The sequence below is a fragment of the Fusarium musae genome, chromosome 10, assembly GCF_019915245.1.
Source record: "Fusarium musae strain F31 chromosome 10, whole genome shotgun sequence".
NCBI classification, from domain to species: Eukaryota; Fungi; Ascomycota; class Sordariomycetes; order Hypocreales; family Nectriaceae; genus Fusarium; species Fusarium musae.
The window spans coordinates 916919-931831 of record NC_058396.1 but is presented as its reverse complement, the minus strand read 5'-3'; the positions used below and the strand labels follow the sequence as shown (position 1 = coordinate 931831).

Genomic DNA, 14913 nt, shown 5'->3' with positions numbered 1-14913 from the left:
TTCCACCGAGATTGCCATTATCGATGCACTTGCATGGGTCACTAATAGGCCTTGTTTTCCTGTTACAATGTTGGCGGCCACAGTAGAGAGGCTCGGCAATGATTACAATAGTTAGGTAAAGGTACCATACAGAATGCATAGAGACAGCAGCGATGTATTAAACATATAGACATCCATTACCCGTATCTCGTTCCTGATTCGCGTGGAATTTGCTATTTCGTACCATCACGAACAGCAGTGACAGCAAATGGGTTGGCCGTGAAGGTTCCATTCGGGTCAGCCTTAGCCCTAGCCTTACCAAGTCTCTTATACTTGTCCGCATCCTCGTAATATGCTTGCCAAATTTCAGGCTTGCTCATATCCCAGTCTCCCCAAGAACCCCAAAGCACACGACGATCCTGCTTGCTGAAGGGACTCTTGGGTCCAATCATGATAGTATCGTTGGTCTTCTGCCAGCTGAGGGCATATTCTCTATACTTGGCACCAGGGTCGTGGAAACAGTCTAGTGTTTGGACGACAGTGGAGTCTCGCCAACTATAGGACGTCCCGTTGTCCTTGTTGAGCAAGAAGCGCGAGTTCTTACCGCCGAAGCATTGGATCTGCACTGAGAGCTTGCAGTGATCGTATACTTCTCCTTCCTTGTCGCTCTTGTCGCTGTCAAGCTTCTGGTGAGGATTGTAGATCAAGTCCAAACGCTTGACTACGGCGTCAACCCAACCGTCCTTCTGAAGAGTCTGAGACTTTGTAGCGTAGGTGCGCTTGACATAGGGAAGCTCAAACTCTCGACGCTTAGGGAAGATCCATTTTCCAGTCATGGTATCCATACCCTCATCAAACTCATTGATCAAAAGAGTGTGGTTGCTCCAGTCATTCTGCAAATCTCTGAACTGCTTGAACCAGTTGTCTACGGTAGAGTCGTACTTGTCGGTCTTGTTGGTAGGACACCATTGGGCATAGAGCACAATGATAGCAGGGAAGCTACCATTGAGCAGATCAAGAACATCCTTAGCTAAGGCCGTCTTGATCTTCTGCTGGATCTTCTTCCAGATGGTGTCATCTCGGAGCGAAGGGAACAGCATGGTAACAGGGAAGTCTGTGCTGAGAACACTGCAGCAGAGATCGTAGCCTCGTGGGGCAGTGCCCTCGTCAGACATCTTGGCGATGAAGCCAAGCAGACGGCTAAGTACCTTGGGCTCATAGATCCACAGGCCCTTCAAGCCGTGAGGTCCCTGAGACTGTTAGCGTAATTTCGCACCAATTGGTAGCTTTTCCTACCTTAAAGCCGTTAGGACCAGCAACAGTTCCCATGTAGCTGGAAGCGCGATAAACCTCAACGGTGTAATGGGTGATAATGCCGAAGTTACCCGGGCTGCCACCGAGGATGGCGTAGAAGAGCTCAGAGTCACTCTGCTTTGTGACGTTCTGAATGGAGCCATTGTGATCAATGAGACGAATCTTGATAATGTGATCGCCAAAGAGACCAAAACTGCGACCGAGTTGACCATACCCACCAGTTTGGCCGTGACCACCGGTGCAGACGCTGATGGTAATTAGCTTCGTTAGTTCGCAGTGGCTAGTATAGTAGACTCACTAGGCACATTGTCCGTGCGGTACGAATAGGTTGACCGAACGAAGGTAGTCGTTGAAGTCTTGCAGTCTGTTACTCACACCAGCCAACACCAGAGCTCTGTCATCAGGAACTCCGTCTTCTTCCAGGACCATCATATCCTTGTAAGTGTTGGTGAGATCAATCTGGATGTTTTTGCCACCGGTGGAAGAGGCACCAGAATACTGATGACCACCCGACCTGACAGCGACGCTGACCTTGTTGTCCCTCGCCCATTGAACAGCCTTGATGACATCTTCATCTTCCTTGGGCTGCACAATAAGAGCGGGGTTCATGTCATGCTCTGTCTGGTAAGAGGTGGTAGCATATTGCTGGTTGAAGAACTTGTAATCTTTCTGGCCAAATTGAGAAGAAGTGTCTCGGGAGTATTGCATCCCTTGGAAATCTTTGATCTTGAACATGATGAATGTGAGGAGCGTTGAGTTTGTGGTGATTGGCAGAAGGATTGTGGCTTTACACGTCCCTTATATTCTTCTTGCCCGCCAAGATCCAAGAGGGGCGATGCTGGCCGCTGAGCAAAACAGCCTGCGGCTGATCACATTGGCTTTCGACTTATTGAGCACATGTGCGGACGGTTCGCACTAGGGATTAGCGGTCTATCATTCCTTAGATGCTGAGGCATGCGTGGTGGCTGCAATGGTTGGGGATGCGGCTGAGCTTGGTACCAGGGATCATGTCTGAATAGGCAACCAATGGAGCTATTGAACGGACGTTACAAGTGAATCCTCTAACCTGGTTTCATCTTTCACTAGAGTAATACTGTGAGACACCGGCACTTGTAGCGTGACGTTCATGTGCATTCTGACTGTAATTTCGCGTATACGACGTAGGTACACGTAAGACTTACTGTACTGCACATGCGCGTAAGATTGGTAGGTAGTACAAACACCTTTCTCAACCAATAAGCAATCGTCTTTCACAACAGAACCGTATTCAGCCAGCCACTTTTTACGAATGTTTCAACCGACCACGGGGTCCAACTTCCGACATTTTACGGGTAGCTCTGCGCCAGTGCGGGGGAAAGAGACACTTCGAGACTGTTTGCAGAGGTCATGGCTTGCATGAGACATAAGCTCAGTCGCACTATTGACGCCAAGGTTGTGACAGCGGGACGGAGATCGCGAGAGTATTACGCGCGTCCAATACCGTTTGCAGCAGGGTAGTCAGCATGCACTGCAGGAGGATGAATGAGAGGAGGGGAACCAGAAACATGGCGTTGATATGGCGATTGAGTGGCCAAAGGAAAGGTAAGACAGTAACGGTAAATGGCGAATTCTAGGGCTATCCCTTGGAAATGCAATTAAAGTTCGAGGGATTTCTGTTGGTAGATAACGTTCAACTACTCTGCAATAAGCGGCCTCTAAATACGATGGTTCACCGAATGCAGTAACAAGCTATTCACACTAAACGGTGCTCGCTCACGCACGGCAGAACTGTGCCGCTCCAGGTGGCTTACGCAAAGGAGAACCAACGGTCTAAAAACTACTGTACGTTAGTGATGGCTGCTCAATAGCTCGAGCCACAGAGTTCAGCTTTTCTCAAAGTGTGCACTTGTTGAGGTTTAGGGCTGCCGCATGTCCCGGTCTAGACCACGCGCATTCCATTCAGGGTAGTGAGATTGGGTTTGCAGCTAAAATGCTTTAGTGCCAATTGGTGGGTTTACAAATGGGTTTAGAAGGCTAGGTACGGCCCGGTACTTGGGAATAGCAACGAGGAATACGATGTCCGTCAAGAGACGGATGAATAGGCTTGAGACTATCCCAAGTGATGGCGTTTACATGTTTGCCGTTTGAACGATGGATGATTGAGAGCCAATCATACTGAAGTTCTTTTGGGTTATAATGTGTGTCTTATTACTGGTCAGCAAGAAGTAAGCTCCAGAGCTTTTCAAGCTCAGCCGCTCGTGGATGGATGGTACCACTCTCTTAGGGCTGATGATGACCCAAGCTCATGATACGGATAGTAGATATATATAATCAAGGGCCATGAAGAATATGCTTTCAACTGTCGCAGACCTCTATCAACCCAAATCTCTTACAACATCGTCAACACCGACACAATGATGCTCCCTACTGCTCCCGTTGTTCCCATGGATTTGGGTGACGATTTCAAGTTCGGTCCTACCGTCCTTGACCCCATTCAGCCAGAGGACCAAGATAACCTGGTCCCCATCAATGGCTTCCCCAGTGTTGACCCTGCTGGTGGTGATGTTGCCATGTCCCAGCTTGATGTTCTGGCACACTTCTTTGGAACATACAGCGGATTCGGCTTCAACACCATTTTCCGCCCCAACGGGTAAGTGAAACACCTGAAAGACCAGTTGAGATGTACGCTAACTTAGAAAAAGAACTACTACTCCAACACCTCTCCCTATTCTACCTCCATCTGAGGATCCCAATGACAATATCCTCCAGCTCAACCTTACATCTGAGTCCCTAGCCTTTGCTAAAGGACGCCTTGATGATGTTCCTAACCGTGGCCTTGACACTCAGGCTGATATCATGCTCAACGGTGTGCCGTACACCCAGACAATTGCTGATATCACCGAGATGGTGGAGCCGCCAAAGAAACAGCCCGTCATCCACTTTGAGCCTGGTCTGTGGATGCACGTTCCCGCCAGTGAGCAGATGCCTGTTCTTGCCGCTTCCCTGTCCCGCATGGCCTCTATCCCTCATGGAACTTCCATCAACGCCCAGTCTTTCACGGCAACCATCACTGCCAAGGGCGCACCTGTCTTCTCGCCAGTTGACATCACCCCTACTCTTATTGCCAACGGAACGAAGATTCCGTTCAGGAGTCAGACCCTCACCAATAAGAACACTCACCGACTTCCCCAGGATCTTACAAGCTTTGACAAGGCCGGTACCATCACGCAGGCTATCTTGACTGATCCTAACACTATCCTCCGCAACGCCAATATCGGAAAGAACATTATTGAGAACACAACCTTTGAGGTATCCTCAGAGGCTCAGAACCCCAACCTTGGTGGCGGAACCAGCAACATCGGTTTCCTCATCGGTGCCGACGCTGGTGTCACCTCTGCTTCAGTCGCAGCCCGAAGCGGCAACGCGAATGCAGTCAGAGTCACGGCCCAGTACTGGCTCTCCAGAGTCCGAGCCCAAATCAACCTTCCTGCTTGCAAGAGCGCAGACAAGAAGACTGTTTCTCCTGCCTCTCACGGTCCACGTGATGCCGTCCCCAGGTTCCTGGTTGACATTGACGTTCCCGCTGCCAAGACAGTCGACATTGAGTACATCCAGATTCAGTACTCCCAGAATGTTGCCCTTGACTTCAATGGTCTTTCATGGCCTCACGTGACGGTTGGAACTTTGGCGCCAACTATTCGTCACAAGCTGTCCCAAGTTCTTGTATCTCACTAGATAGTAGTATGACCCACGTATCTGGGACTATCTTTGGAGGATGTGTAGTGTTATTGTGGGCGCCCTAAGGCTTTTGGGGCCATTATATAGCGAGTTTACACTCGAGCTCTAATACAACATCCTATGTCTTGACAAGTTATCTTCAAGTTCGCCAGATGACGTGAGTAGTTCCATTATTTTACATTCCTTCTACAGGTGATAGAGGCAGAGTGTTCTCACAGTCCTCAGGGAGCACGTAATTACTGCATCACCGAAAATACAATATGACATGCCAACATATGTCTCTTGGCCTATCCATTCAGACTTGCATGGGCCAAAATGAGGCCAGAGGGATTCGCGCCCTAAGCTCAAGGAAGAGGGGCAAACGTCCTGCCCAAGCGCCACCGAAGGTATCCACGACTAAGAATTCCAAGTCCAAGTCACATTCCCATCAGCGATCGTCATTCAAACTTTCCGTTAGTGTCGTTGATGGCTTATTATGGCTTGTGCCACCCCCGCCTTTTCCATCTCTCCCGTTGCTCCAACACGGGCCGGCCGTCACATTCCTAACGCCGTACGAGACTTCAGCTAAAGAAAGCAGTCAGTCTTTACCTCTGTGGGATAAACTGCATCAAAACGGGGAGATGTGGCTTGGGACTTAGGTTTCGTTAACATTGAATTTTCCGACCGCTCAAAAGTTGTTGGAGGACCACGCACTCGTGGTCGCCTTATGCAGATGTCAGCGTTGTAGTATTGCTTTCCTGCGTCAAGCTGAACACGGCACAGCGTGTGATGGTTGCGCTTCGTAGTGAATCTGTTCACTGAAATCTCCCATTCTTAGACATCATTGTGTGGACAGCTGAAAACCCAGGAATGGAGGCGGATGATGTATTCGGATAGAAATGAGGTTGCCATGCCCTCGTCAAGGCCATGCTTTATATTTCGCGTCCCTCAGCACTTCATTGTTCTCTTGCAGTTTGTCAGTACAAATTTCCCCGGAAGATACCCAGAACTCTTATCTCATAGCCTCAATCATCATCATGCCTGTCCTTAATCTAAAGTCAGACTTATCCATTAGAAACCAATGGGCTCGTCAGCACATCAAGAGAGCCATTAGACAGGACTGGAACGCCCTTCTTGATCACAGTGATGATTCCTCCGAGTTAGGTTCCCTTCCTCATATCCCCGAGAAGTCTGAGCTCCCTCTTGCCCCTCCCCCTCAGTCATCCGCTCCTCATGATCATGATGATCAAGAGCCTCGGGTCATCAAGATCGGTGTCATCGGTGCTGGAGCAGCTGGCTTGTTCACGGGTCTAGTCTTGGACTATCTTAACAGCGAGCTGAAGAAGGGCTCTATCCCTCTCTCTTTTGAGTATGACATCCACGAGGCGGCTGGGCCAGATCGAGTTGGAGGTCGCCTGTTTACTTACAATTTTGGTGGTCAACGTGATACTCACGACTACTATGATGTTGGCGCCATGCGATTCCCCGACAACCCAGTCATGAAGCGGTAAGTCGGTTCCTTCTGCTACATGCTATTTGATAACTTATGGTGCCCAGTACATTCGAGCTCTTTGGCAAGCTTGGCATGGAAAAGACGGACCTAAAGACGAACCCCAACGCCCCGGATGGTTCTCTCATTCCATACTATATGTCGCCTAACGAACCCAACACTAACCCCTGGTGCTACAATGACATCAACGTTTGGGGCGCTTCTTATCAGAATGTTCAGACATCTGCCGGCACTGTTGACCCGTTTCAGCTTGATACCGATAAAAGTATCGACCATAGGTAAGTTGCCTCATGAATGATAAATGATTGGGTATCGGGATCAATTCTAAATACTTTCCAGGCTTCTCACAGTTGGACCAGATGAGGTTGTAAAAGCCAACATTGAGCCACTTCGTCAAGCTCTGAAAGAAGATGCCGAGAAGACTCCTCCTGGCGACAAAGGCTGGAAGATGCTGATGGAATACGATACATACAGTACTCGACAGTTCTTGGGAACGTAAGTACTCTCCAATCCCCCTTCCTTCCCTCAAAAACTGACTCATCCAGTGCGAACCCGAATGTGAAACTCCCCAAGGACATCCCTCCACCTCCATATAACTATGAGACCATCGAGTGGCTCGAGACCTTTAACGGGTAAGTTACCGTGACTTTGACACCTATTTGATACTGACAGCTTCCAGAGGAACGGACTGGTATGACCAAGCTCACAGCGAGACTGTCCTCGAGTCCCTTGACTTTGAGTTCAGCCCTGGAACCAAGTGGTTTTGTGTGCTCGGTGGCGCCCAACAGCTCGCGAAGAAGATGGAAGACAAAATTGTCAGCAAACCCAGTTATCACAACCCAGTCGCTGCTATCCGCGCTTTGGGTAAGATGGACGTGAGGCTCGATATTGAGTCTAGTAAACGATCTGAGTATCGCCAGTACAATGCTGTTGTGGCCACTACTACTCTCGGTTGTCTTGGCCGCATGGACACTCGTCAAGCTGGCCTCAGATATCCTGTCAAGCAAGCCATTCGCTCTTTGGGCTATGGCCAGTCCTGCAAAGTGGCCATCAAGTTTAGCCACGCTTGGTGGATTCACGATCTCAAGGACTTCAACATTCATGAGGCAGGTCTAGGCCACTCCGACCTCGCGTTGCGAACTTGTGTCTATCCTTCTTACAACATCTATGACCCCAAGACCAAGACAGCTGTTCTTCTGTGTTCTTACACCTGGCAGCAGGACTCTGATCGTCTTGGATGTCTCATGTCGACAAACAAGGACCACAAGCAGAAGGTCGCTGATGAGCAAGCCCTCAAAGAGCTTCTGCTCCGAGATCTGGCTATCTTGCATAGAAACACCCAGATGGGTGAAGATGAGCTATACAAGCTCATCAGTAAGAGCTATGTCGATCACCATGCTTACAGCTGGACTGAGGACCCCAACACTGCTGGAGCTTTTGCGTTCTTCAGACCCCAGCAGTTCAGTTCCATGTGGAACAGAGTAATCCAGCCATCTGGCGATGTCATAATTGCCGGTGAGGCCTCAAGCCCCCACCATGCCTGGGTGGTCGGTGCCCTTGAGAGTGTCGTTCATGGACTTCACTCCTGGATGGGCACCAATATCACTCTGGTTCCCGAGCTGAAGCATGCCAGGGATATATTGGAGAAGGATCAACCCGGAAACCCGTTCGTCGGTCTCCCTCCCTACATGGATGTTAACATCTCGAACTGGCACGCTGTTATGGGTGTCGTCAATCGAGACAAGCATCTAGAGAAACTAGGGGGTTCTGACAACAGCAATCTGCTGTCCACTGTGCTTTCGCACTTCGATGTCGAAGTTTTAAAGAAGGACATTGCTACTTGATGAATAGCTTGAACTGACTCTTAGTTGTTCTCTTTGGGGGCTTATAAGTGTATTCAGATTGAGTCATGAAATCAGTATGATGGTTCTACCATCCGTTCTTTAGCTTTCTAAATTATTTTCATGATATCTACCCTCTTGATACATTGTTGGCATCTATTATGAGCAGCAGCTTCCATTGCATTGTAACTTTCTCAAGCCCGCTCAGTAAACCTGCCTGATGCTGATACGCCATGACCGACTGAGCTCACTATTCGATTGTTCGCGAAAACCTGAACAGATCTTTCCTTATTCTCGAGACCGCCGCGGACACAGTGATCACACCTCATGCACTTGGATATGTGATGGACCCCTCTCGCTAATGAACCCCGAAACATGTCGGGTCAGCATTACCGCCGTGCGTCGATCATGCCCAGTAGAAAGGATGAGCTCGGGTGAACAAATTGGCGGATCGAAGATTCTTCAACACCGACGCGATGGATACATTTTTATCGCGAACACATTATAGGAGCTCCAGTCCTCTATATCCATGGAACACCAGATTCAGGGGTCACGCTCACTGGATATGAAGATCCTCTCTCGAAACGGCTGGGGATCCGCTGGATTGCCCCAGATCGTCCGGGTATTGGGAATTCTACATTTTATCCGCACCGTAGAGTTTCAGACTATCCGGCCGATCTTAGAGTATTGATCCAGCATCTCGGGCTTTCCAACTATCGCATCATCGGAACGAGTGGAGGTACTGGGTATACTCTTGCATGCGCATAAGCATTGCCCAGAGATGAGCTTCTGGCGGTTGGCATATGCGCTGGTGTCGGTCCTTGGGAAGCAGGTCAGGCCGGCCAAAGCGAACACGTTCAGAAACTTATCATGGTTTGGAAAGACCAGAACGAAGAGTTCGTAAAGTACATGGAGGGTATCTTTCTCACTGCGGCACCGGACCCCGACCCGCCCGACCAAAATGGAAGCAGTCTGGAGAGAACAGATCAAGGGTCTCGAAACAGAAGATCGGGAAGTCCCGTAGAACCCAAACGCTTTTCAGTCCGCTGTTCAGGTCTTCTGACAAGTCTATGCCCAAGGAGGGGCAGGTCATGGCCTCGAGATGAAGCTCAACACTGAGCCTTGAGGTTTCAACCTAGAGGACATCGAGTACGAGGGTATCAGACTCTGGTATGGGTCTGCAGACGAGAATACTTCACCAGAAATGGGACGATACATGGCAGAGAGGCTACATAAGGCGGTCTATAAGAAATACCCAGGGGAGACGCACTACAGTATCTGGAGGGAAGACCTGTTGACGGAATTTCTCCGGGACCTGATACATTGCAAGAATGAATGCACTCTTAATGGGATTGCCGGTAGCGATTTGTCATAGCAGTCGTAGATTTTCGGTTGATGTAAATTTCGACGGAAGTGAATTGGAACAAAGAAGGCGTCGGTTTGTCATGCAAATACCTTCACGACCCAAACATCAATTGGCTGTTGTTATGGCCCGTGCACTCATCTCCATGGAGGTGTTAAGATAGGGTGCGATTCAGATATGATAAGATAAGGACAGAAAATGACGTACCTATTTTAGATCGTACTCCACTACCCTAGAGATGCATCTCTGGCACAGCGTTCACAAACAGAAACCATTAGGATATTTACAAGGTAGTTACCTAAACATAAAAACATTCTGGCTACTGTCTATAACGTTATTCACTTATCTCAAGCATAGCTAGCTGGTGCGATGATCGACTCTATGTAAAAGATAAATGCTTGGTGAGTCTTGCTCGTCATTCTTTATTCTCATTTTGATGTCAAGCAACTGAGCAGACTAAAAATAGCTCAACCTATCAACGCGTTAGAAACACGACGCGAGCGCGACAAGAGATAGCCTACGTGTCATGATTGCACTCCCTAACTCCTCCCCGCATTCTTATCACAATGCTCCTAAACCGACGTCTTGCACTGTGCCGTGGGCAAGTCAACATCAACAATGCACAGCACTTCAAAGATGGCAACTTCACCTCGCGTGTCGTATTGCCTTTCATGTCGCTTGACTGGAGGCAGAAGCAAGCAAGCAAGCGCACACAAAGCCTGATCTCGGCATAAGATTGCATTGCTCCTGGAGTGAAGCGTTAGACTTGTGCAGAGCTTGTGCAGTGGCCGATTACCTCGCATTAGCATGCATAACTCTGGACACAATTGTGCAATCTTCACAAACTGACGCAGTGCACAGTCTGTCATCCAGTAAGAGCCACGCCCGGTTAGCTCAATCGGTAGAGCGTGAGACTCTTACGAGTACGCGATCTCAAGGTTGCGGGTTCGACCCCCGCATCGGGCTGTTCCTATATATATTCGATTGCGAGCGTTTGCGAGGCTTTCTTTTTTTGGTAATTTCCTATCCTAAAAGTGTTTGCTTGCATTTATGCGACTTGGTCAGAACTTGTATATGTTGTCTTTTTGCATTGTCATCCTCTTGTCTTTCTCTCAAAAGGACCTGCTTTACTGTTTGCCTGTTAGTTAAAGGATTCTGCCAGACACTTTACTCAGATATAACAGTGCGCCGAGTTGGCTTTTGCATTTACAACCAGAAAGCTCCCTGTGTTTGTCGTGCTGTTAGAGAGGCTGGTCACTAAGACAAGCCCAATAAATAAAGACAAATAAGAGAACATCACGACATATCAGTTTGTGCGTAAAGCGGCGTTCGTTCTGAACATTGTGATGACTATATAATGTCCAGAAGGGAACTTCTCCTAATTTCTTAACTCCTTCCTCCTTCATCAAGTGCACTACAACTTCATCATAATGGCGACTCTCAATGCTCTCAAGAAAGCCCTCAAAAAAGTTGGCGACGAAGCGCCTCGTAAACCATTAAACGACAAAGAGTATGAAGATTCGCTTAGCCTTTTTGTCGAGGCCTCTGAACAGCACACATACCAGAGGAAATTCATAATCCCTCAACTGTCTGAACTGATAACCTCCCTCTCAACACGAGATGAGATCTCAGTCTTGGAGATTGGCCCAGGCCCGGAAAGTGTTCTGGGGGACCTACCGGCCACTCTAAGGAAGAGGATCACGAAATACGTCGCACTAGAGCCCTCTTTTCAATACACCCAAAGTCTCCGAAGATGGATATCGCCTACAGAGAACGAGAGACCGTTTCCCTCTTCGAAAGAGACCCTCGTTCGCCCAGCCTCCTTCATCAAAGACAGCTGCCCGGGCGAGAAGTTCGACATCATTCTCTTTTGCCACGGCTTATATGGACTGAAGCATAAGGAAGAGATCATTAAAAACACTATCGAGATGCTACCAGAAGACCCGCATGACGGTATGGTCATTATCTTCCATCGCGCTGGCTCTCACATTCTCGGCAACCTGGTCAGTCACCGTTCGCTGGCCGTACCCGATCGCACTGTAGCTATCAAGGATGATGATGAATCAATCGACATTTTCACTCGTTTCATAGTCGGGTACCGTTTGACGACCGGAGTATTATATCAGACCCGTCAGGCTCAGTGGCGGACGATCTGCCGTCAACTGGCGCGCCGTGACGACGATCGCCCAGGTTATCTGATCTTTAGCTCACCTGAAATCATGATAGCAATGACTCGACATGCCAAAAACCTACCTGATTTGGCTGCTCTTGTGCCACTGGCGCATAGGCCCTACGGAGTCAAGAATCGACAGGCGCTACGCAACAGGCCTGCTGCTATCGTCAGACCTTTGGATATCAGCCAGGTTCAATCATGTGTTCGATGGGCACTGGCCAACAAAACTAGCTTGGTGATCCTAGGTGGTGGCCACAGTGATCATTGCCTTTGGCCTAATGTTGTCTCCGTTGATATGGGTGCCTTCGACAAAGTCCACGTCGTTAATCCGCCTCAAGATATAGACACGGAATGTTGGGTTGTCGCTGGGGCTGGGTGTAAGACGGAAGATATCATACACGAGACCATGCCTGTAGCCGTGACAGTACCTTTGGGTTCTCGACCGAGTGTTGGTGCTGGGCTTTGGCTCCAAGGTGGCATTGGACATCTGGCCAGACACTGTGGCCTCACCTGCGACGCTATCGTCGGTGCTATCATGGTCGATGTGATTAGTGGTCAAGTCCTCTGCGTCGGTTACGTTCCTGAACAACATCGACCGTCGAACGCCGTTCGCCACGAACGTGATGAGGAACTACTATGGGCCTTGAAGGGAGCCGGAACGAACTTTGGTATTGTTATCAGCGTGACTTTCAAGTCTTACACCGCCCAAATGTTCTCAGTATGTAATTATGGTTATCCAAGCGACCAAAACGCTGAAGAGACACTGAAAAATTTGAGTCGCGATGTATCCAGTCGGTATCCTTACGATATCTCCTCAGACTACTATCTGTGCTGCGAAGGTGGAGAGATCCGATGTGGAATGACCACTTTCTTATGCTCTTTGGAGGGGGTCTCATCAGACAACTCCACGGGATCCCCCCCGAAGACGGTTGATGCCATTGAGCTTTTTGACAAGGAGTTTTATGTATCCAAAATGCATCAAGGGCACGGGGGTGGCAAAACCTCTGCCTTCCGACGATGTGTATTTCTGAAGGACATAGCCAACGCCGATACGATGAAAGTTTTGATATCTGCCACGAGAGATGTTCCTACGCCTTACTGTTATCTAAATCTTGTGCATGGCGGCAAAGCTGTAAGGCACGTCGCCCCCGAAGATGCTGCTTTTGGCTGTAGAGACTGGGACTTTGCGTGCGTCGTCACTGGTGTTTGGCCCAGTGAATATGATGGAAGACGCATTTCTGATATTGTCATTCGCTGGGTCTATCGCGTTATCAATGAGCTCCTGCCGTTGAGCAAAGGGGTATATGGTGCAGACCTTGGACCTGACCCTCGAGATAGGATTCTCGCCACCAAAGCTTTCGGTCCCAATCGCCGACGACTGGTGAAGCTCAAGCAAGCATTCGACCCCAGTAATATCCTCGCGTACACTTGCCCCCTAACACTCTCCGGCCTGCCACAGAAGCTCGTAATTCTTGTCACCGGCGAGCACGGTGTTGGGAAGGACTACTGTGCCAATATCTGGTCTGCTGTCTTCAAAGTATATGGATACAGTAGCCGGGTAGTCGGTATCAGCGAGGTAACAAAGAGAAAACATGCAGCATCAACAGTTGCTGATCCTGACCGTCTTATCATTGACCGACATTACAAAGAACAACACCGGAGGTCTATCATTGATTTCTTCAAAAAGCGAGTGAATGCAGATCCTTCTGCGGCAGAGAACCACTTTCGTGAAGTACTGGAAGAAGATGCTTCAGATGTGTTGTTCATCACTGGTGTGAAGGAGATGGCTCCTGGTGCAACGTTATCACACATCGTAAATGATGCCAGACTAATCGACGTCCGGGTCCAGGCAAGCGAGGCCACACGAACCTTGCGAAGTTGGGGAGACGGAAACAAATTAGAAACAACACATTGCGAAGCGTACATGGGTGCAGACGGAATCTACTCACCAAACTTCACGTTTGACAACGAAGCAAATGGAGATGAGGCTGTCATGTCATTTGCCATCAAACGTCTTATTCCCTTCATGAGCGAAGAGCTTTAGAACCTGGCTGGTATGGTGCCATCAGTACCGAACTTTTAACGCAAAGACATCGACTTTCGCTTTTCGTGCTGAATGTCGTCTAGTAGAAGGGAGAGCTCGCGCTGTGCAATTCGCTCCTGATGAGCCATTTCTCAGGTAACTAGGATATAGTGGAGACTGCGGATAAGGGTAAATTTCAGATGGATACTAACGCAGCTCTCAAAGGCGATAAAGTGGTTGTTGTTGATGATGTTCTCGCCACTAGAGAAACCCTCGTGGCGGTGCTCGAGTTGATGGTCAAGGTGTGGCCTACGGCCTGAGGACGTTAGCATCATGGCTGTGGCGAAGTTCCATTCATTGTGGAAGACAGAGGTCATGGGCGAGTGTGTTTGGAAGAGTGGCCGTTCAGAGGCTCTTGTTGTTTGATGGGCAGCAGGAGGGGATGTCGGAGGTATGTAAACTACAGGTAGATGGGCAGAAGGATATTGAGACTGGTGATTTTTCACGCAGGAGATCGCACTGAATGGAAATCAACTTATTGTAGACTGAAGTCCGTCTGTTCTTTTCCAGCCAAGTAGTAGACCTGGAACAAATGTCGCAGCGGTTCATTGCTCTCACTAGATCACGACCCAGAGAGAAAGACAAGACAATGCCCCTGTAAACTGAGAAGCCGTAGGTTGACAGATAGAAGTCAGCCTCTTCGCAACTGTGAAGAAAGAGAGCTTAGGCCGAATCATTGAGACGTAAGATGAGAGATTGTACTGGGACATTAATGCTGGCAACCTCGGGATTCACGTGGTTAGGTTTTTGAGAATTGAGTACAATTGCACAAATGTAGCCGCAGGACCTCTCCCAAGTAGTCCATGAATGAGGCTAAAATACTAGAGATGAACGAAGAAGTCACCAGGAAAGTGACCACCTTGGCGCGTTCCGAAAATTCTGAGCCCGATGAAGCATCTCGTCTTCCAACGCATTCGGACGGCTTCCGTAGCTCAGTTGGTTAGAGCGTCGTAC

At 49.0% G+C, this 14913-nt stretch overlaps 4 protein-coding genes and 1 non-coding gene across 5 annotated transcripts; 4 read left to right on the top strand and 1 right to left on the bottom strand.

Moving 5' to 3' along the window:
• Positions 1-212: 212 nt before the first annotated feature.
• Positions 213-2028, bottom strand: J7337_012461 (uncharacterized protein; the record flags this gene model as incomplete). The annotated part of the gene is made up of 3 exons (XM_044829981.1): positions 213-1229; positions 1276-1540; positions 1592-2028. 3 exons carry the CDS (start codon positions 2026-2028, stop codon positions 213-215), a joined length of 1719 nt encoding a protein of 572 aa, XP_044674897.1.
• A 1658-nt stretch (positions 2029-3686) lies between these two features.
• On the top strand, positions 3687-5007 carry J7337_012460 (uncharacterized protein; the record flags this gene model as incomplete). The annotated part of the gene is made up of 2 exons (XM_044829980.1): positions 3687-3922; positions 3975-5007. 2 exons carry the CDS (start codon positions 3687-3689, stop codon positions 5005-5007), a joined length of 1269 nt encoding a protein of 422 aa, XP_044674896.1.
• A 1019-nt stretch (positions 5008-6026) lies between these two features.
• J7337_012459 (uncharacterized protein) lies at positions 6027-8343 on the top strand (the record flags this gene model as incomplete). Its single annotated transcript, XM_044829979.1, has 5 exons — positions 6027-6496; positions 6547-6777; positions 6839-6994; positions 7045-7131; positions 7179-8343. The coding sequence occupies 5 exons, from the start codon at positions 6027-6029 to the stop codon at positions 8341-8343; spliced, it is 2109 nt and encodes a 702-aa protein (XP_044674895.1).
• A 2243-nt stretch (positions 8344-10586) lies between these two features.
• On the top strand, positions 10587-10669 carry J7337_012458. Its single transcript has one exon. It is a non-coding gene; the product is annotated as a tRNA-Lys (tRNA).
• A 464-nt stretch (positions 10670-11133) lies between these two features.
• J7337_012457 (uncharacterized protein) lies at positions 11134-13920 on the top strand (the record flags this gene model as incomplete). The annotated part of the gene is made up of 1 exon (XM_044829978.1): positions 11134-13920. One exon carries the CDS (start codon positions 11134-11136, stop codon positions 13918-13920), a length of 2787 nt encoding a protein of 928 aa, XP_044674894.1.
• Between the last annotated feature and the right edge of the window lie 993 nt (positions 13921-14913).